Raw genomic sequence first — 21,054 nt, forward strand, 5'->3', positions numbered from 1 at the left:
CCCCCCTACTGCACATTTCATTAGCTAAGTCCTCCCCTACCTCCACTACCACCTGTTCCTGGTCAGATGATGAACTACTCTCAATCTTCTCCACCTGCCAGTCATGTATCAGAAACAGGAACAATTTAATCATTTAGGGGGAAATATACTTTTCATGATATGACAAAAATCTTTTGATGAAATCTTAACCATTCTTGATCCAAATATAAAATTATTATATAGAGAGAACTAATTTGGAACAGTTTAAATAAACTAATATAAAAAAAGGAATGGTGACAGCCCCAACATCACGAGGCTATAACACCTTGGTGATCAGATTTCTAGCTACGTTTAAGTCAAATCATTTACTTAACAAATATCTAATTAGTGCCAAGGGTGCCATGTACTGTTCTAGCACATAAACTAATCTAAAGGAATGAGAAGACCAGAAACTTATGTCCTTAACCTTGAAAGAGAAGACAAGAAGTATTTCAGTTTCTTTAGCAAATACTCTGAACCTTTAATAAGCAAACAAGTATTTTCCCTACCTCAAACATTTTGACAGCTTACATTTTTCACAGCTGCTTTGCATATATTCAAACAGCTAAACGTTCAGCAACATACAAATCAAAATAAACCTCAAACTGCCCTGGCTGGGTGCCTCAGTTAGTGGGAGCACCATCCCATACACCAAAAGGTCATGGGTTTGATTCCCAGTCAGGGCACATACCTAGACTGTGGGTTCAATCCCTAGTCAGGGCCCAGTCTGAGAGACAATGAATGGTTTCTCCCTCACATCAATCTCTCTCTCTTTGTCTGTCTCTCTCCCTTCATCTCTCTAAAACTCAATAAAAACATATCCTTGAGTGAGGATCAAAAAAATAAAAGCCTCAAACCAAAAGATATACACACAAAAAATAGCTGTTAATATACTTAAAAATACTTATTCATAATTAAAGAAGCACAAATACAAACTAGAGATGCCATTTTCACTGATTAGGTTAAGAAAAAATTTTTGTGGTTGATATACCTACTTTTGATGACAGGGAGCCAAGTATGCATCCATTCTCTTTATTGGTGGGAGTTTAAGTTGATGTATCTTTTTAAAAGTGTACATACCCTTTGAGTAAGGAATTCATCTGCTAGGAATTTATTCTACAAATATATCAAGAGGAATGCAAGAATACATGTACAAGATGTTCATGGCAACATAATTTGTAACAGTAAAACAGCTAGAAATAACTTAAATGCTCAGGAATAGGCAACTGGCTGAGTAAAATTATAGCATAGGAATACAATAGAATAGTATTCTGCCACAAAGAAATGAGGTAGATGTACTGGTGTGAGATGTCCAAAATAAAATGCTGCCCTGACCGGTTTGGCTCAGTGGATAGAGCGCCGGCCTGCGGACTGAAGGGTCCCAGGTTCGATTCTGGTCAAGGGCATGTACCTTGGTTGTGGGCATATCTCCAGTGGGGGTTGTGCAGGAGGCAGCTGATCGATGTTTCCCCCTCATTGATGTTTCTAACTCTCTATCCCTCTCCCTTCCTCTCTGTAAAAAATCAATAAAATATATATTTTTAAAAATGCTTAGTAAACAAAAGGAAGTCCAGAACAGGCTGTATAATATAATTTCATTCACAGAAAAAGTAAAAAAAGATAGTCATATACAATATAAAAATTAAAATTTCTGAAGAATTCCCTAGAAAGTATCTTGGGGGAGCAAGAAAGGTCCAATTCTTACAGATTTTTTAACACCACAGACTAAGTTAAAATTACTTTTATTGAGGTATAATGACAAGGAACATTACATTAGTTTCAGATAACGACCGGTCACTATGATGTGCACTGACCACCAGGGGGAAGACACTTAATGCAGGCGCTGCCCTCTGGTGGTCAGTGTGCTCCCACAGGGGAGTGCCGCTCAGCCGAAAGCAGGACTCATGGCTGGCAGCGCTAAGGTGCAGCGAGAGCAGCCAGCCGAGTGGTAAGGAGCAAGGGGTCTGGGACTGTAAGAGGGTGCAGACCGGGCTGAGGGACCTCGCTGCCCCCGCCCCACCGCATGAATTTTGTGCACCAGGCCTCTAGTACAACATAATTTGATATCTGTATAAAAATTATTTTTAGAACAGACTGAATAAATTGAGTCTTAGCAATCAATTGCAAAAGTAGTTACCTAAAACTTACCAAGTTGGAACTAGAAACAGCAGGAAAAAAAGTTGAGGAATGAAAAGTAGAAAAGGAGGAGATAGAAAATAGAATTAGGGAAGGGAGTATGTCTGTTAGTATAAACAGGAAAAGGGTAACTTTATAGAGTCAATCCTCACAGTAATACTATACCTAACAGCTGGCTGTGTTCCCCTGTGATGGAGTTCTGACTTGGCTCTGAAAAACAAACAATTGAAAAGAAAAGAAAAAAATGAATGACCAAAATAATTTCTTAAAAATCAGCAACAGAAGTTAAGCAAGGAAATAAGCAAAACAAATTTTCTAAGTGTTTAAGAAACATTAATGAAAGGATAACAAAAATATAATAAGCTCTTAGGAAAAATAATTGCATTACTTCCTTGAAAAGTTAAACAATAGAATTACCACATGGCCCAGCAATTCCACTTTTAGGTATATATCCAAAATAAATAAAAACAGGAACTCAAACAGGTACTTGTGTGTCAATGCTTATAAGAGCATCACAATAGCCAAAACGTGGGAACAATCCACATGTCCTTCAAAAGATGAATAGATAAACAAAACATGGTATATACAGAATATTTTCAGACATAAAAAATGAAGTTCGGATACCTGCTACAACATGATGAACCCTGAAAATATTATGCTAAGGGAAATAAGCTGGATGCAGAAGGACAAATACTATACTATTCTATTTGTATGAAATATCTGGAAAAGACAAGTTTATATATAGACAAAGTAGATTAGAGGTTACCAAGGATGAGGGGAATGGGGGAATGGGATGTTACTGCTTAATGAGTACAGAATTTCTGTTTGTGGTGATGAGAAATTTTAGAAACAGATAGTGGTAGTAGTTGCATGCCAATGAATTGTGTACTGAAGTGGTTAAAATGACACATTTTTTCATATATATTTACTAAAATAAAAAGTAAATTTAAAAAAACAACACCACACTAATAACAGCCGGGCCGGTATGGCTCAGTGGTTGAGCATCAACCATGAACCAGGAAGTCACAGTTCAATTCCCAGTCAGGGCACATGCTTTGGTTGCAGGCTCCATCCCCAGTAGGGGGCGTGCAGGAGGCAGTTGATCTGATGTTTCCATCTCTCCCTTGCCCTTCCTCTTTCTGAAATCAATAAAAACATTAAAAAATAAACTTACACATGCCCAGCTGGAGTGGCTCATTTGGTTGGATGCTGTACTGGGCACTGAAGGGTTGATGGTTCGATTCCCAGTCAGGGCATACACCTGGGTTACAGGTTTGATCCCCAGTATGGAAGGTAACTGACGGATGTCTCTCTCTCCCCACCCCTTCCTCTCTCTAAGTGTGTCCTCAGGTGAGGATTAAAAAATATAACAACAACACAAACTTGACAAAGCAATACTCGTTTCATAAAGCAGAAGGATGATTTAGGGTCAACAACATGAGTTAACATTTTCTCCTTAATGACAACAGAACATGTGACACACATCCGTAACAACTCAAAGTCAAGACAGAAGTACAGCACGCATAACTATTAACAGATATGTTCTGATTTAATTTTAAAATAAAATGACAAAACTGGCTTTTACAAATATCTATTACTTCAGTAACCTATCATAAAATCAATGGCTATAAGCCAAGTTCTTAATGCAAGAGATACTGACAATCACCATTTAACAACTACCACTTAAGTATTTTAAAAGCTTGAAAAACATTAAGGGATAAATATGGAAAAGACTCAGCTCCATTTTCCTCAAAGATTAAGTCTCTTGTGATACACAGGATTACATCTGACTTTCTCAAATGTGACTAGGGAATAACAATTTTGGAAGGGGAAAAGGTAGGGGATAGCCTGTGAACAACAATGGGGGAAAAATTACACCTTTATTTTCACTAACCTCTAATTGAAGTTTAGTATGTTCTCCAAATGTAGGCAACAAATTACATCAAAGTACCTATAATTTGTCAACAATAAATATCAGATATTCTCCTATCACATTTATAGTAGCTGCATATATTGCCATATATTTCTAGAACACTTTCATTCTTTTTTTTTAAAATAATTAAATTACTAATGACTAATCCATTTAAAGTAAGTGGCTGTATACTAAGTATTTTTTTTAATATATTTTATTGATTTTTTACAGAGAGGAAGAGAGAGAGATAGAGAGTTAGAAACATCGATGAGAGAGAAACATCGATCAGCTGCCTCCTGCACATCTACTGGGGATGTGCCCGCAACCAAGGTACATGCCCTTGACCGAAATCGAACCTGGGACCTTTCAGTCCACAGGCCGATGCTCTATACACTGAGCCAAACCGGTTTCGGCCACTTTCATTCTTAATTTAGTTTTGAAAAACAGAAATTCCAAATTTTTCTATTCTAACATATTTTTTGCAACATACTAGTAGGTGAATTCCCAGTTTTAATTTGAACTCATCTTACTTCCTAGCTAAATAAATAATATGGTTCATTAGTGAATTCTACTAAACATTCAAAGAATTAATACCAATTTTTCTCAAGCTCTTTCAAAAAAGGGAAGTGGTGGGACTACTTCCAAACTTATTTTACAAGATTAGTATTACTCTGATACCAAAACTAGTCAAGACACCACAAGAAAAGAAAATTAAAGGCTAATATCCCTGATGAACATAGATGCAATAATCCTAAAGATATTTTTGGCAAAATTAATTCAACAATACATTTAAAGAATCATATACCATGATGAAATGGAATTTATCTCACCACAAGAAAAAAAAAGTATGCAACTACATATGGTAGCAAATGTTAACTAGACTTTATGTGGTAAACATTTTGCAGTATATACAAATATAAAATCATTATGTTATACTCCTGAAACTAAACTATTGTTGTATGTCAATTAGATTTCAATAAAAAAAAATAAAGATAAAAAAGAATACGAGCCCGGCCAGCATGGTTCAGTGGCTGAGCATTGGTCAGGGTTTGATTTCCATTCGGGGCACATGCCGGGGTTTTGGGCTTGATCTCCAGTGTGGGGTGTGCAGGAGGTAGCCAACCAATGATTTGTTCTCATCATTGATGTTTCTCTCTCTCTCCCCCCTCCCCCTTCCTCTCTAAAAATCTATAAAAAATTTTTTTTAAATAGTTGTTCTTGCACATTAAGACACAATAGAAATAATAGATCCATAGTAACTTAACATACTAGATCTCGCTCATCCTCTCCCTGTCCTCTCTCTCTTGTAGGGGAAAATTTGGGGCCCATTTCTATAGAGAAGCAGGTATACAAATAGTATGGAAGGAGGAGAAGAGAAAGAAACATAGAATTTAGAACCAGAAGAACTTTAGTCATCATCTAGATCTACTCTAGTGACTCTAAAGGATAATTTGGAGAGAAGTTATCAGCATCTTCTTTTCTCTCTAAAACCGTACCAAGATTCTTTCTCAAGATTCTGATTCTCACTTAATTAATGGGAATGTCTTTTTTCTCAGGTGTTCTAGGACAGAACAAATTGAGAACCTCAGATTTTAGTATTTATAGTGGAGAAGACAAATGCCTGGGTTAATGAGTGGCCAAAGACACATTCACCTCTGCCAGAAGAGAAAGATTAGAGATATACTCTTGATGTCTTGAGAACCTATGTTCATGCTTCTCAATAAGCTGCAAGTCTAACTTTCTTATTCTAAAACAAAGTATAATAGCCCAAAGCAATTTATCAGGAATTGCCAGGAATGTATCTATGAATAAAAAATTGAAAAACATCCCAGAACACTCAGGCAGAATAGGTATGATTTTAGAGATCATAGGATTTTAGAGGTCAGAGTATAAGTGATTTTTCTTTTAAACAATTTCTGTTCTTCTGTACTGTATGATATACTGCCTTGCCTTCTGAGCTGGGCATAAATGATGTGTGTGCATTCTCTAGTCAAGCTGATACTTTTCTTTTGAATACCCTATGTAGTTCCTGTAAATCCAACTTAGATTTTTATCTTTCAATTATAATGAAAGGAATGGGGGGGGGTGTCTTTACTTATTTGATAAGTTGAAGATCAACCCGTCAGAACCTGTAACTGCTTCATTAATATATATAAAAGCTGAAACAAGGGCAAATCTAGGCATGCCTGTAAAAATAATTGGTAAATGGTTTATGCTGAAGGGCGTTTCTCCGTATGCAATCCAAATTGTGCAGTGCAATTAATAAAATTGTTCCAGGCATCTTTCTATTGTCCTATATCTGAACTCTCCCATTTAACATTTTTTCCTATGTCACTGGTTAAGGCACACCCAAGTTTGCCTAAGACTGGGAGTTGTTCCTAATATCAAAATGAAAGCATTTAATCAAATTACTTCCTATAATAGGAACAATTTGCCAATAATAGAATGGTTTCTACTCTTCAATGGTCTTAATAAATTAAGCAACTTCTGAGTCATAATATAACTAGTTAGTACTCAAAAGCCTGTGACATTCTAGCAAATGGTAGTTCATATAAAAAATAGATACATAAACCTTTTCACAAATGCAATCATAAAAATAAACTGAAATATTTCCTCTAAACAGTAATAATATAGTCATTTTACAAACAGGTACTTGCTCAATATATTTATCTTGGGTAAGTGGTAAAGAATGAAGATTTTATTCAGTTTCTTGCCATGTGCCTTGGAAAACAGAGAGAAAAATGACTGTGGGTGGTACTCGCAAAACTGCCTCTGTAAGTAGTTTTGCTGAAAAGCTTTATTATTTCCCCTTGCTTGCCCACAGCAATAGTCTTTTTTTCCAGAATTTCCTTTGATAATCACTTCATCTACCATTCTTGATAGAGAAAATTAAGCAAATAAAGTCTACTGTATTATGCATCTAAAATTCAGTGTGGCCCAGCTGGTGGTGCTCAGTGGTTGAGAGTAAACCTATGAACCAGGAGGTCATGGTTCAATTCCTGGTCAGGACATATGCACAGTTTGTGGTCTTGATCCCCAGTAGGGGGCATGTAGGAGGCAGCCAATCAATGATTCTCGCTCATCATTGATGTTTCTATCTCTCTCTCCATTTCCCTTCCTCTCTGAAATCATTTCCCTCTCCCTCTCCTTCTTCTCTGAAATCAATAAAAATATATTTTTTAAAAAAGTGTGGAAGTTTGTCTTCATTCAAGATAAAATCAGTAACTTCATTAAATTGAAGACTGTTGTCTAATTGTTTAGGAAATGTAGACATGACCACATGCATATACATCAGGACGATTAGCTTATTATGCTACTGTCTATATTATCTAGATATACTACAAAAGTGTTTCAGGATACCAAATACCCCAATCACCAGTCTTAACATATTTCTAATTTTCTGGACTCTGACTTTTAAAATACCAAAGCAGCATCAATCATCGTAAGAAATCATCTGACTCTGATTTAGGCAAAGATGATAAAGACTGAATCAAAGACAAGTACTTCAACATTCACACTTTTTAGAGTCTGCCTCTCTATATGAGTAGGCCCTCATTTTAGTGAGGAACCTAAGAAGGAAACAAGTTGAAATGAGGTAAAATCTGAAAAGCCTATCGCTCTTCATATAGATTTTGAACTTACTGCAATTAAACTAGATAGACCTGGAAGAATTTACATGTGATTAACTGTGTTTAAATAGATAGATGGGTGAAAAACATCAGGCAATTTTAGGCAAAGTAAAATTGAACAGTGAGATAAAAATGTAAAGCAAGGCAGAAAAAATTAATAAATCATATTTTCTAGTCTTACCTCATAAAGGAAAGTTAAAAGGTACTTCTTTAAGTTTTTAATATACAAAGAATATAATTATTTTATTTTTTATTATTTTTTACATGCAACAAACCTTAATATTTCAAGAAAAACAATCTTAAATAATGATAAATGCAGTAAACATTAATATCTCAAGAAAAATGATTTTAAATATGATGTTACATATAATAAACACCAATTATTCAAGAAAAATGATCTTACATATATTACATGCAATAAACATTAATATTTCAAGAAAAGGATTTTAAGCATAATATTACCAAAAATGTACTAACATAATATATCACAAATGTGGTAGGAAATATTAAAAATCTGCAAATAACAGGATTACTTGTATTATATTCTAGAATATTCCCCCTCAACCCCGGCTCTATTTTTGTTCATCAGTTTATGTTGTTCATTATATTCCACAAACGAGTAAGATCATATGATATTTATCTTTCTCCAACTGGCTTATTTCGCTTAGCATGATGCTTTTAAAGTCTATTTTGTCAGATATGAGTATTGCTCCTCCAGCTTTGTTTTCTTTTCAATTTGCATGGAAAATTTTTTCCCATCCCTTCACTTTCATCTCATGTGTGTCTTTTGTTTTGAGGTGGGTTTCTAGTAGACAGCATATAGTTGGGTCATGTTTTTTGTATCCATTCAGCTACCCTATACCTTTTGATTGGAGCATTCAATCCATTTACATTTAGGGTTATTATTGAGCGGTACTTATTTATAACCATTCTAATTCTGTATGGCTAGGTTTCTCTCTCTATTTCTTCTTCTTGGCAATCCCTACAGCAATCTCTTTAGCATTTCTTGTAATGCTGGCTTGGTGGTGATGAACTCCTTTAGCCTTTTTTTTTTGGTCTGGGAAGTTCTTTATTTGACTGTTTATTTTGAATAATAGCCTTGCTGGATATAGTAATCTTGGTCTCAGATCCTTGCTTTTCATTACCTTGATTACTTCATGCCATTCCCTTCTGGCCTGGAGACTCCTTATGGGGACTCCTTTGTAGGTGAATTCTCTTTTTTCTTACTGCCTTTAAGATTCTTTGTCTTTAATTTTTGGCATTTTCATTATGATGTGTTTGAGCAAGGGTCTGTTTGGGCGCTTCTTGTTTGGGGTTCTCTGTGCCTCATGAACTTGTGTGACTTTTTTTTTCCAGGTTAGGGAAGTTTTTTACCATTATTTCTTCAAACACCTTCTCTATTCCTTTCTCCCTTTCTGCCTCTTCTCGTACACCTACTATCCTAATATTGTTACCTTTCACATTGTCCCACAGCTCCCTTAAGCTGTCCTCCTGTTTTTTAATTGTTTTTTCTTTTTGGTTCTCTAATTGAGTGATATTTTCAACTCTGTTTTCTAATTCACTGATTCGATCCTCAGCTTCCCCTAATCCACTATGTATTCCTTCCAATGTGTTATTTGTGTTATGTCATTCTTTATCTCAGACTGTTCTTTTTTCATACCGTTGAGCATTTTTAACATCATTACTCTGAACTCTGTTTCAGATAAATTTCTTATCTCTGCTTCATTTCTCTCTTCTTCTGGAGAATTCACTAGTTCTTTCATTTGGGGGTTGTTTGTTTCTTTCCTCATTTTGGTTGTCTGTTTGGGTTTGTGACTATGTATTAGATCCCATATAATAATTAGGTAGATCCTATACACCTCTCAATCTCTAGTGCAGGACAGTGTTAAAAACTGTTTCTGACTAATTGGATCAGGCAAAGACTCAAAGCCTCCAGAGACCACCTCTGTCTACGGACTAATAGGATTCCAACTTGAATTGCTTCCAGGCAATCATCCTCAGGTGTGGCAAGAGTTTTTTTCAACAGGGTGGGGCAGTTATTTCTGTCTGGAGGCTAACTGTTACTTTTAATCTCTTAAGTGGCTTCAGGGAAAGGTGTTTCCCAATAGAGTGTGTGGACCGTCTTCCCCTCAGGAAAGGCAGATATCAATGTGGGAAAGATGTTCTCTGCTGTGTGAGGGAATGGCTCAGTTCAGGAAATTTGGGGTGTCTGCCTTCTGAGCTCTACCCTCTGAATCCCCAGTCCTGGGTTTTGCTCTCACAGCTCCAGTCCACTTCACCCTCCCGCTGCTAGAGCACAAGGTGGGTGGCTCCACAGGGAATTTTTGTGTGTTAGCCCTTCAAGAGGGTGCCCGAACTTTCAGCTGCCACTCCCTGGCAGACAGCATCCCACTGCTTTTCACAGCTAGATGTTATGTGGGTACTCTCCTCAGATTTGGTGCTCTCTGCTGGGGAGCCCAGCTTCAGGATTAGATCCCAGAGTTCTCAGTGGCACCCCCCCCCACACACACACACCTGAGATATCTCTGCAGGACATCAGTTGCCATCTGGGGGTGCCCAGCCAGCTCTTTCGCACCTCCGCCCCTCCTTCCAGTCTCTATGCGGTCTCCACCTTTGGTCCTTGGGTATCAGGGTTCTCTCCTGTGAGTTTTCCGTTGATTATTCAGGAAGCCTTTCCGTATTTCAGTTGTAATTCCAGCTTGTTCCTGGGAGCATGTCCCTGCAGCATCCTACTCTACCTCCGTTTTTAATCTCCCCAAAGCATATAATTTTTAAAAGATATTAACAGTTTTCTTCTCATCTGAGAGATGAAAATCAAAACAACAATGAGGTACCATGTCACACCTGTCAGAATGGCTATCATCAACAAATCAACAAACTATGGTACATCTACACAAGGGAATACTACACTGCTGTAAAAAAGAAGAAACTCTTACCATTTGCAACAGCATGGATGGAACTGGAGAGCATTATGCTAAGTGAAATAAGCCAGTTGGAGAAAGATAAATATCACATGATCTTACTCATTTGTGGAATATAATGAACAATATAAACTGACGAACAAAAATAGAGCCAGAGGGGGAATATATTCTAGAATAGAAGTAGTCCTGTTATTTGTAGATTTTTAATATTTCCTACAACTTTGTGATATCATTATGTTAGTACAGTTTTGGTAATACTATTATACTTAACATCCTTTTTTTCTTGAAATATTAATGTTTATTGCATGTAACATTATATTTAAAATCATTTTCCTTGAAATATTAAAAAAGAAAATAACTAAAAGACAAACATATATTACTGTATATCAACTGTAATTGAAAAATAAAAATGATTTAAATAAAAAAATAAAAATAAAAACTAAATAAAAGATGGAGCTGCTGGTTAGAGAATGGACTGTGGAGGATGCAAGAATAGAAACGGGGAACCAATTAGGAATCTTAGGAAGGTATGATAATGAATGTAGTAAAGATGGTAAAAGTTGTGAGGGTGCTATCTTCTGGAAGGAGAGCTCATGAGTTAATCTGCAAACTTAATGTCCATGTTACTTTAAAATTTGTAGTTCTTTTCCTTCATTTATTCAATATTATTTAGTATCTTCCACATGTGAAGCACTATTCTAATATAACAAAATCCCTACCATCAAAGAGCTTACATGTTTGTGGAGAAGACACAAACAATAAACAAACAACAAACTATATGTGAAGAGTAATAATAAACAAACAAGAAAGCAGAGGAAGAGAAGAGAGAATTAGTGGGGGGTGGTTTCTGTGCTGGTTTTGATACCAAGTTTAAAAAAGTCTCTCAGCCCTCACTGGTTTGGCTCAGTGGATAGAGCATTGGCCTGTGGACTTAAGGGTTTCGGGTTTGATTCCAGTCAAGGGCACATGCTTGGGTTGCGGGCTCAATCCCAGTGTGGAGCATGCAGGAGGCAGCTGATCAATGATTCTCTCTCATCACTGACATTTCTACCTCTATCTCTCCCTCTCCCTTCCTCTCTGAAATCAATAAAAATATATTTTAAAAAATAAAAATAAAATAAAAAGGTCTATTAGATAATGTGACATCTAACCAGAAACTTGAAGTGAGGCCTCTAGCCATAAAAATATCATACAAATACACCCCAGTCAGACAAGGTGCCCTGCTTCCCACAGGACATGAGAAGGGTAAGGGAAACTCAAGTGATATGAAAGCTAATACAGAGTCAGAAAGAGTAGAGAAAGTAGGAAGAGATAAAGGTCATCCACATAGAACAGCAAATATGATTCTGTTTTTGATATTTGAAAAAGTTTAGTAACCAGACTATTTTATTTCTGTTATTTTTTATACTTTTGATTACTTCTAGAAGAATACATGTATTCATAAGTATTTGTTGTAATTTTTACCTTAAAAAGTGTATTATATTCATTTTGTTCTAAATGTCTTGGTAGGTTCTAACTCTTGAGTTTAGATGATCAGGATATGATTCCACCTTCACCATCTCTCTACACCTCTGCCATTAACACTGTTAATGCAGAGTCAAAGGACTTTATCAAATATTATACTTTTATATCTGTGCTGGAATATCTTGAACATTTCTTCAAAACTTGATGCTCTCTTTCTTTTTAACAGGCTCAGAGCCTCTGCATGGCAATAGTATCTAGCTAGATTAATATCATTTGCATCACATTTATTTTTAGTTTATACTCTATTTATGGCAAGCATGCTGGCATTTCGTTTAGTGCAAGTTTCCTTTATAAAAAAGCCCCAGAAAATCAGTGACTCAATCTAAGAAAAAATATTAAATTAATGCAAAGATGATACATAAAACGGGGAAGTTTATAAAGGTAGTCTCTGAATGACTTATTTAGGTAAAATTTCCTACCTCCATCATACCAAATCTTCACAGTGACCCTGTGAGGAAGAATCATTCCCATTTTCCAAACTAGCTCTGAGAGAGCCAAACTGCTTTGCCAAGGTGGTAGAGCCAGTAACCTGTGGTATAGCCTTTAGGGCTGCAAAGGCCCAAGAAGGAGCAGAACAATATGGATCAAGGCGGCGTGAGCTCTAAGTAGAACTTTGTAAAAAACCTGAAAAATCACGTAGAATTCAAAACCCCAGTTTTGAAATTTTAAGTAGAAGTCTACAAATGAGAGCAGTATTTCAGGTAAGGATATGTGAGTGCAATATGCAAAGTGAAATGAATGCCAGCTTTATTAGAGACAGACAGGCTTGCACATTATGAGACCACTGTGATTTACCCACATGCTAACAAGCATCTCTCGCATGTTGTCTAAAATAGTAGCAATAGGTAGCTGTTATTATTAACTCAGTTACATCAGGGTGATTATAGTACTATATTAGAGATATAGACAAAGAGATATGGAAGTATGTACATTACATTACTTTCCCTGGAAAATGTAATGGAAAAGCCACTAAGGAAGAAGTGATGTTTGAGCTCAGTCTTAGAAGAGTAAGTGCTTGGTAAGTGCAGGAAAGAACATTCCAGGAAGATGGAACAAATATGTGGAAATAGACTTTCAAGAACATTTCTTATATCTGGAGTGCAGTATGTATAAAAGACTGATAGACAAGGAGGCTGTTAAGTTGAGATGTTCTAGATCAGGAAGGAACATAGGTGACCTACTAAGCAGTACAGACTTGATTCAGTGGGCAATGGGAAAACATTACAGGGTTTTAAATGGGAAAGTAAAAGGATGACATTTACATTTGAGAAAATTTCATATGGTAGTTACTGTAATGGGTGGCTTTAGGAGCCTAGACAAGAAGTGACAAAGGACTAACATAAATTAATGTAGCAGCAATGACGATGGAGAGGAGAGATTTGAGAAATATTTGGGAGACTGAACAACAATTGGTTAACACATTATGCGCCCAGCCTGTTTTGTCTTCCGGACGGAAAGTATAATGTCAGTCACCGGTGACTGACAGGGTGCTTAATGTGTTAAAGACAGAGGAAAAGAGAGGGAGAGACAGGAGGAGACAGAACCATCGAGTGTTTTAATATATTGAGGCAAAGGAATCAATAAAGTAGTAGAAAACACAGGAGAGGGGAGGCAAGAAAGGCTCTATAGCACAGCTCTACAGATGAAAAATGAATAAGAAGGAAGAGGGTAAAGGATAGGTGTGAATACAGGTGCTGGTAAGAATTTGGGGAGAGGCATTTTGGAAATTTCTGTGAAGTAGTTCAGTCATGCTAACTATAAGGGAATGGAAGAGGGGGAGCTTAATGAGCATTTTAAAAGTTTTGTGAGAAACTTAAAGAGGCTAACTAGAACCACGTAGAAGAAATTCTGAATAGTGTTAACAGCACAGCTGAAGCAGGAAAATTGTGGCACCAATTTTCACAGCTACGACATATGCCCTCCTCCCCACCACCAGCAACACAACTGCCAAGATTAAGAATGAAAGGAGGAAAGTAAACAAACATTTTTTTTTAAAGAGAGAGAATGAGAGAAGGCCTAGTGAGTCAATCTGGGATTATAAGTGCTGTGAGGGCAAGAACTTTATTTAATGTTGCTGTGACAATAACAACTTTTTGTAACCTGTGTACACACTATAGAGCTTTGTACACACTATAAAATGTTCAATACTTGTTTGTTAAATAACTGACTGATGTGAAGTGATTTCAAAGAAAAAGACCCAGAGATAGAAAATCAGGACTAGTTTCAACAAAATATTAATGCTGGAAATAATGATTTCAAAGTCATCATCAAAACGTAATAGTTGAGCTCTGGCTGGTGTGCTCAGTGGTTAGAACATTAGACAATGCACCAATGGGTCAAGGGTTCGATTCCTGGTCAAGGGCATGTAACTGGGTTGTGGGTTTGCTCCCTGCTCCCTGTTGGGGCGCATGCGGGAGGCAACCAATGAATGTGTCTCTCACATTGATGTTTCTTTTTTCCTCCCTCCTCTTCCACTCTCTGTAAAGCAATGGAAAAAATATCCTCAGGTGAGGATTAACAAAAAACAAACAAAAAACATCATAAGAGTTGAAGATAAAAGGATAAACTTTCCTACAAGTCAATATAAAAAGAGAGAAGCTGAGAATTAAGCCCTGGAAATACTAGCGAACAGAAGAAAGTGCAACCATAGAAGGAATCAGAGGGAAAAAAAATCATTGAAAGAACTGACTGTAATGCTGTCATGCCGATTTCCCCCCAACAAATCTAGACTCTAAAAGGATGAGGAAGTTCATGAAGGTAGAAGTGGTGAAAATGCAGAGCCAAACATGCATATGGGAGCAGAGAATACTATACACAAGTCATGAAGAAACTGAAGAGAATTCATTTAGCAATCTCCCCTCTGATCCATCTGGCTTGGTTTAACAAAAAGGTGGTAAGACAACAGCAGCCAGCAGGCATGTAGCTGAAGCTTGAATAAACCAAGAACCAGGACCAGAGTTAGATGAGTCATGTACAGGCCACTGAAGGCCATCTCTTGCAGCAGGGGCCCACTCTAGTGCAGAAAGGGGGACAGTCCAATGTTGGAAGAGGTGGAACTGATAGTACTAGGGGACAACATTGGGTTCCAGGTAGAAAAAAAAGAGGTAAGAGACACTAGGAGGTACAGGTAGATCTGCCATCAATACTGGGTACTTGATTAATAATATCCTTCAAATTCTCGTGTGTATGCTAAGTATAAGCATTAGATTAATAGAGGCCCTTGAGGAAACCAGTGCTGTTTAGTAGGATGTACCAAGCATGAGAAATGTTCTTAAAAGGACACTTTTTATTTTTATTTTAAATGAACCTGACTGGAATCAAACCTGGGACCCTTCAGTACTCAGGCCGACGCTCTATCCACTGAGCCAAACCAGCCAGGGCTATAAGGACACTTTATTTGTTGTTTGTTTTGTTTGGGCTTCAGATTTGCATAAAGAAAATGAATAGGATGTAAAGTATGTTCTGAACTTATTTGAGTGACTAAGTTTTGTTAAAACTCTTCCTAGATATATGGGAGTATTCACTGGAAGTTGAAAAACTTATCTGTGATGAAGATAGTTTTGATTTCAATGCCCAGTCTATTTAACACTTGAAACATAGCAAGCATAATAGCAGAAAGCAGATTTAATAAAATCCACAGCATAACATAAACATAAAGACAGTTTCTTGGGCCAAATCCACAAACTGATTAGCCAAGAAAAGTACAAATGCTAAGAAAGGGCAGTACTTACACAGTTAAGAGGAAAAACAGAAAAATCTCACCAAGAAGTGACAGAAAAAAGGATTTGGAAATTACTGCAAACATTTAAGAATATTGTTGAAACCTTATGTCCTTCTTTGGCTTGTAAATGATCAAAATTATTCTTCATGCATTTTAGCAAACATATTTCATGCTTCCTTCATTTTAAGATGGTTTTAGAAGAATAAGGCCTGACCATACAGACTACCTCCTTAACAAGGAGGGGAGGAAATTGACCCAAACACTCAAATTCAATGAAGCTAAAGAGCTAAGGAACTAAGGAGCTAAAGCCTTGCATTGTAGGGCTAAGATAAAATGATAAACATTTGTGATATATTTATTTATTGTTAATCCTCACCCAAGGATATTTTTCCATTGATTTTTAGGGAGAGTTGAAGACAGAGGGAAAGACAGAGAGAAACATCAAAGTGAGAGAAACACATCGACTGGTTGCCTCCTGCATGAGCCTCGACTAGGGCCCGGGCCAGGAAGGAGCCTGCAACCAAGGTATGTGTCCTTGACTGGAATCAAACCCGGCACCCTTTGGCCTGCAGGCTGATGCCCTATCCACTGAGCCAAACCGGCTAGGGCACATTTGTGATATTTTAAAAGCCTGTATTGATTTCATGTCATGGTTAAAGATTAACTGCTGAATGCAAGCTAAATGTAACATCTTTCTACATTTTCATACAGAAAAGTAAAAACTATGGTATATACTAGTATATATATTGAAAATTTTTACAATATTGTTTTTGGTGTTTGTGTACAGTATGTGTATATACACATGCACATATACAATGCTTTGATAATTTTCCCATTTAGTATTCAATGTTTCTTTTTTTTAATATATTTTATTGATTTCTTACAGAGAGGAAGGGAGAGGGACAGAGAGCCAGAAACATCAACGAGAAACATCGATCAGCCGCCTCCTGCACACTCCCCATTGGGTATGTGCCTGCAACCAAGGCACATGCCCCTGACCAGAATTGAACCTGGGACCCTTCAGTCCCCAGGCCGATACTCTATCCATTGAGCCAAACCAGTCAGGGCATTTCTTTCTTTTTTTTAAAAAAATATATTTTATTGATTTTTTACAGAGAGGAAGGGAGAGGGATAGAGAGTTAGAAACATCGATGAGAGAGAAACATCGATCAGCTGCCTCCTGCATACCCACCACTGGGGATGTGTCCACAACCAAGGTACATGCCCTTGACTGGAACCAAACCTGGGACCCCTGAGTCCGCAGGCCAACGCTCTAGCCACTAAGCCAAACCGGTCAGGGCAATGTTTCTTAATATATTCACATTGTTATACAACTCTCACCACAACCTAATTTTAGAATTTGGTCCCCCTCTAAAAGAAACCCTGTACCCATTAGCAGTCAAGCTCCATCTCACTCCGTTGCCTTGCCAATCCAAAGTAGCCCCTAATCTATTTTCTGTAGATTATTTCAAGGTTCATCCACACTGTAGCATGTTATCAGTACTTCATGTATTTTTATTGGCAAATAATATTCCATTACACAAATATGCCACATTTTATTAATTAACCCATCAGTTGGTGGACATGTGGGTTGTTTCTATCTTTTTCTGGCTATTATGAATAATGCTGCTATGAATATTCCTGTACAAGTTTTTGTGTGGACGTTTATTCTCATTTCATTTGTGTATATATCTAGGAGTAGAATTGCTGGGTCATAGGGTAGCTCTATGTTTCACTTTTTGAGGAACTGCCAAACTGTATTCCAAAGTGGTTGTAACATTTTGTTCCTACCAGAAGTGTATGAGGGTTTCAGTTTTTCCATATCCTCGTCAACAGTTGTTATTGTCAATCTTTTTTATTAAAGCCTTCCTAGGGGATGTGAGGTGATGCCTCATCGTGGTTTTGAAGTGCATTTCCCTAATGGTGAATAATTTTGAGCAGCTTTCTATGTGCCTATTGGCACTTTTTCCTCTCCTCATCTCCATTTGGAAAGCCTTTACCTTTTTCCTCCCACACTTTTGAGGGTTTTTCCCATTGACTTATTTAGTACTTTTACATCATAAATATTATTAAATTGTTCCCTAAAGTATGTCCATTTTGGTTAGAGTCCTTACTTAGCACTGACATAACACATACCCACAGAGTCTGTCATTTTCAGCTATTTCTATCCCTTTCATCTTGTGATCTCTGTTCTGGCTCACTTATTAAAAACCTTTCTTAAGTATTCTCAGAGGAAATATCTGTATTTTTGTATATTTGTACTGTATTTCCCACTTTTAGGGGGATGGTGTTTTCACTGAATATGGATTTGGATTAATTTTTCTCTTGGTAATCTGTGGATACTCTTCCACTATCTCCTAATTTCCAGTGTTGTGGATTACAATTGTGATGCCAGTCTGATACTTTATAGGTATAATAAATTCTATCTGGAAGCTTCTAAGATGAATCCTTGGAGCTCAAACATTTTACTAGGATAACTCTAGGTTTATGTTTTCTATCACTGATCTTCCCTGAAACTTTACTCTATGCAATGAAGTCTTTAACTCAGGAAATTACATTAGCCACGTTAGGTGTCCTGAATCTATTCTCCAAGGCTCTTTTTTTTTTTTTTACTAGATTTTAAAAAATATTTTTCTTGATTTCAGAGAGGAAGGGAGAGGGAGGGAGAAATAGAAACATCAATGAGCCCTAGCCGGTTTGGCTCAGTGGACAGAGAGTTGGCCTGCAGACTGAAGGGTTCTGGGTTTGATTCCGGTCAACCTCGGTTGCACGCTCCTCCCTGGCCCAGGACCTAGTCGGAATTCGTGCAGGAGGCAAGCAATCGATGTGTTTCTCTCACTTTGATATTTCTCTGTCTTTCCCTCTCTCTTCCACTCTCTCCAAAGAAAATCAATGGAAAAATATCTTCAGGTGAGGATTTAAAAAAAAAGCAACATCAATGATTAGAATCACTGATTGGGAATTGAACTATGACCTCCTGATTCTTAGGTCAACCTTCAACCACTTAGCCACACCAGGGGGGCTCTTACCTTTTTTAAAATTTTTAATCTCTTTGTTTATTTGCCTCTGTGCTTTGATATTTCTTCCACTTGATCTTCCAGGCCAATACATAATCACACTCATTCATTCATTTCTTATTCAATAATTATGTACTGGTTGCTTACTATGTGCAAGACAGTGTTGTAGACATTGGATGTTGATAACAGATCAGCAATGTATATAAGAGACAAAGTTCCTGCTTTTACATTTCAGTGGAGATAATAAAAAAAGGTGTGTGTGCATGGATTAAGAGTTATGAAGCAGTATGTAGCTAGGAAATCATATTTTTGCTCAATAAAGTCTTTTTTTATACTTGAACCTCCTTAAATGCTCCTATTATTTATTATTTTCATATTCAAGCTACTGTCTTTTCCAGCATTTCTATTTAGCTGGTCCAACACATTGTTTATCCTACGTTATTTTTCTCTTTCTGGTTGCCTGGCTTCCCCGATAGGTTGTTTTCTTTGCTACCTCAGAGGGGCTTAGGTTTCGCTGTTGAAGGACCACAGTGGGAACAGTCTCCAGAGAACAGAAAGGCACGCCGTGTTTACCCGCATTGGCGGGCAGTGCAGCAGGCAAGCTGCCAGCCCTGCGGAGACCCAGGAGGAAGCCTCGGGTCTCCTTACATCTCCTAGCCTCAGGGATAGTGAGTTCCCTTGCTTTTGCCCTTTCTCTTTCCCCACAGCAATCCATGGATCTCTATCAAGCCAAGCTCTTTCCTATACCTGCCACTCTTATCCTCATCCCCAGGCTCTTATCCAGCCTGTTCTCTTGTCCAACTTGTTCTCTCTGAGGAATATGACCTGGGCCAGCTCCCCAACAGGGCGCCCACATGCCCAGGCTTCCCTTACACCTAACTGTTCACTGGATCAAGGGGTCATTTGGCTCAAGAGAGGCAAACAGAGGCTGGAGTCAGGAACAGAGAAATAGTGAGATTTTACCTTCCTTCCCAGAACCCTCTCTGCAAAGTAAGTCCTGTTTACAGACTAATCCTAAAAACATTCATATCTTGGCAAATAAGTCAAAAATTTTAAAAGCCTCTGTGAGGTGCAAATATCTGTGGTTTGTAACATTATCAACTACGGCCCTAAATATTAAGTTCTGAGAAATAATAAAGACCTTAATGTAAGTAGAATTTAAAGGATATACACTAGATGGATAAATCTAAAAATAATTATGCTGTATAAAAGCAGACAGGCAAAAGAGAGTATGATTTCACTCGCATAAAATTCTGGGGAATGCAAATGAATGTATAGTGACAGAAAGCAGATCAGTGATTCCCTGGGGACCAGGGAATTAGGTGAGTGGGTCATAACAGGCACAAGGAAACTTCTGGAGGTGATGGAAATGTTTATCTTGATTATGATCACTGTTTAGGGGAATGCACACATTTCAAAACTCATCAAACTGTACACATTAAATATGTGTGGTTTATTTTATGCAAATTATGCCTCAATAATGCTTTAAAAGAAATACTGACTTGGAAAAATATTTGCAACTTACATCACAAAAGGCTGATATCCCTAAATATAGAGAACATCTAAAAATAAAGAACACCAACAGAAAGTCACTGAACTTTTGCGTTTGAAATTTTCCATAATAAAAAAATATATATATAGCCCTGGCTGAAGTGGCTCAGTTGTTTGGAGCATCATACCATATACCATAAGGTTTCGGGTTTGATGCCCAGTTAGGGCACATACCTAGGTTGGGGTTTGATCCCATTGGGCAGGGAGAGAGAAACACTGATTGGTTGCCTCCCATAAGTGCCCTGACTGGGGATTGAACCCACAACCTAGATATGTGTCCTGACCAGTAATTGAACCTGCAACCTTGTTGGTGCATGAGACAACACTCCAACCAACTGAGCTACCTGGCCAGAACACTTTCTGTTATTCTTAAAAAGCTAGGACTTGGCATCATGATGTGATGGGAAGCACATAAAACTTAGAAGTTTGAGTGAAATAAGCCAGTCAGAGAAAGTCAAGTACTATCTGATTTCACTTATATGTGGAATCTAATAAACAAAATAAACTGACAAACAAAATAGAAACAACTCATAGACCCCTCTCAGACAAACAGTATGATGATTACCAGAGGGAAAAAGGGGTGGGGAGAGACAGATAAGAGTGTGTGTGTGTGTGTGTGTGTGTG

At 37.4% G+C, this 21,054-nt stretch overlaps 1 protein-coding gene and 1 long non-coding RNA gene across 2 annotated transcripts in view; both read right to left on the reverse strand.

The window, feature by feature from the left end:
- The window catches only part of SLC12A6 (solute carrier family 12 (potassium/chloride transporter), member 6), an 84,862-nt gene that overhangs the window by 41,290 nt on the left and 22,518 nt on the right, over nucleotides 1-21,054 (reverse strand). Inside the window, exon 2 of the mRNA XM_006778178.2 lies at nucleotides 2,320-2,364. Within this exon, the coding sequence (XP_006778241.1) occupies nucleotides 2,320-2,364 (45 nt within the window). The remainder of the gene's footprint in view (nucleotides 1-2,319; nucleotides 2,365-21,054) is intronic.
- LOC107181540 overlaps nucleotides 6,716-21,054 on the reverse strand; it is a 19,221-nt gene continuing 4,882 nt past the window's right edge. Inside the window, exon 4 of the long non-coding RNA XR_001512194.1 lies at nucleotides 6,716-6,787. This is a non-coding gene — a long non-coding RNA (uncharacterized LOC107181540). The remainder of the gene's footprint in view (nucleotides 6,788-21,054) is intronic.

Source organism: Myotis davidii, unplaced genomic scaffold (genome assembly GCF_000327345.1).
Source record: "Myotis davidii unplaced genomic scaffold, ASM32734v1 scaffold46, whole genome shotgun sequence".
In the NCBI taxonomy this organism is placed as follows: domain Eukaryota; kingdom Metazoa; phylum Chordata; class Mammalia; order Chiroptera; family Vespertilionidae; genus Myotis; species Myotis davidii.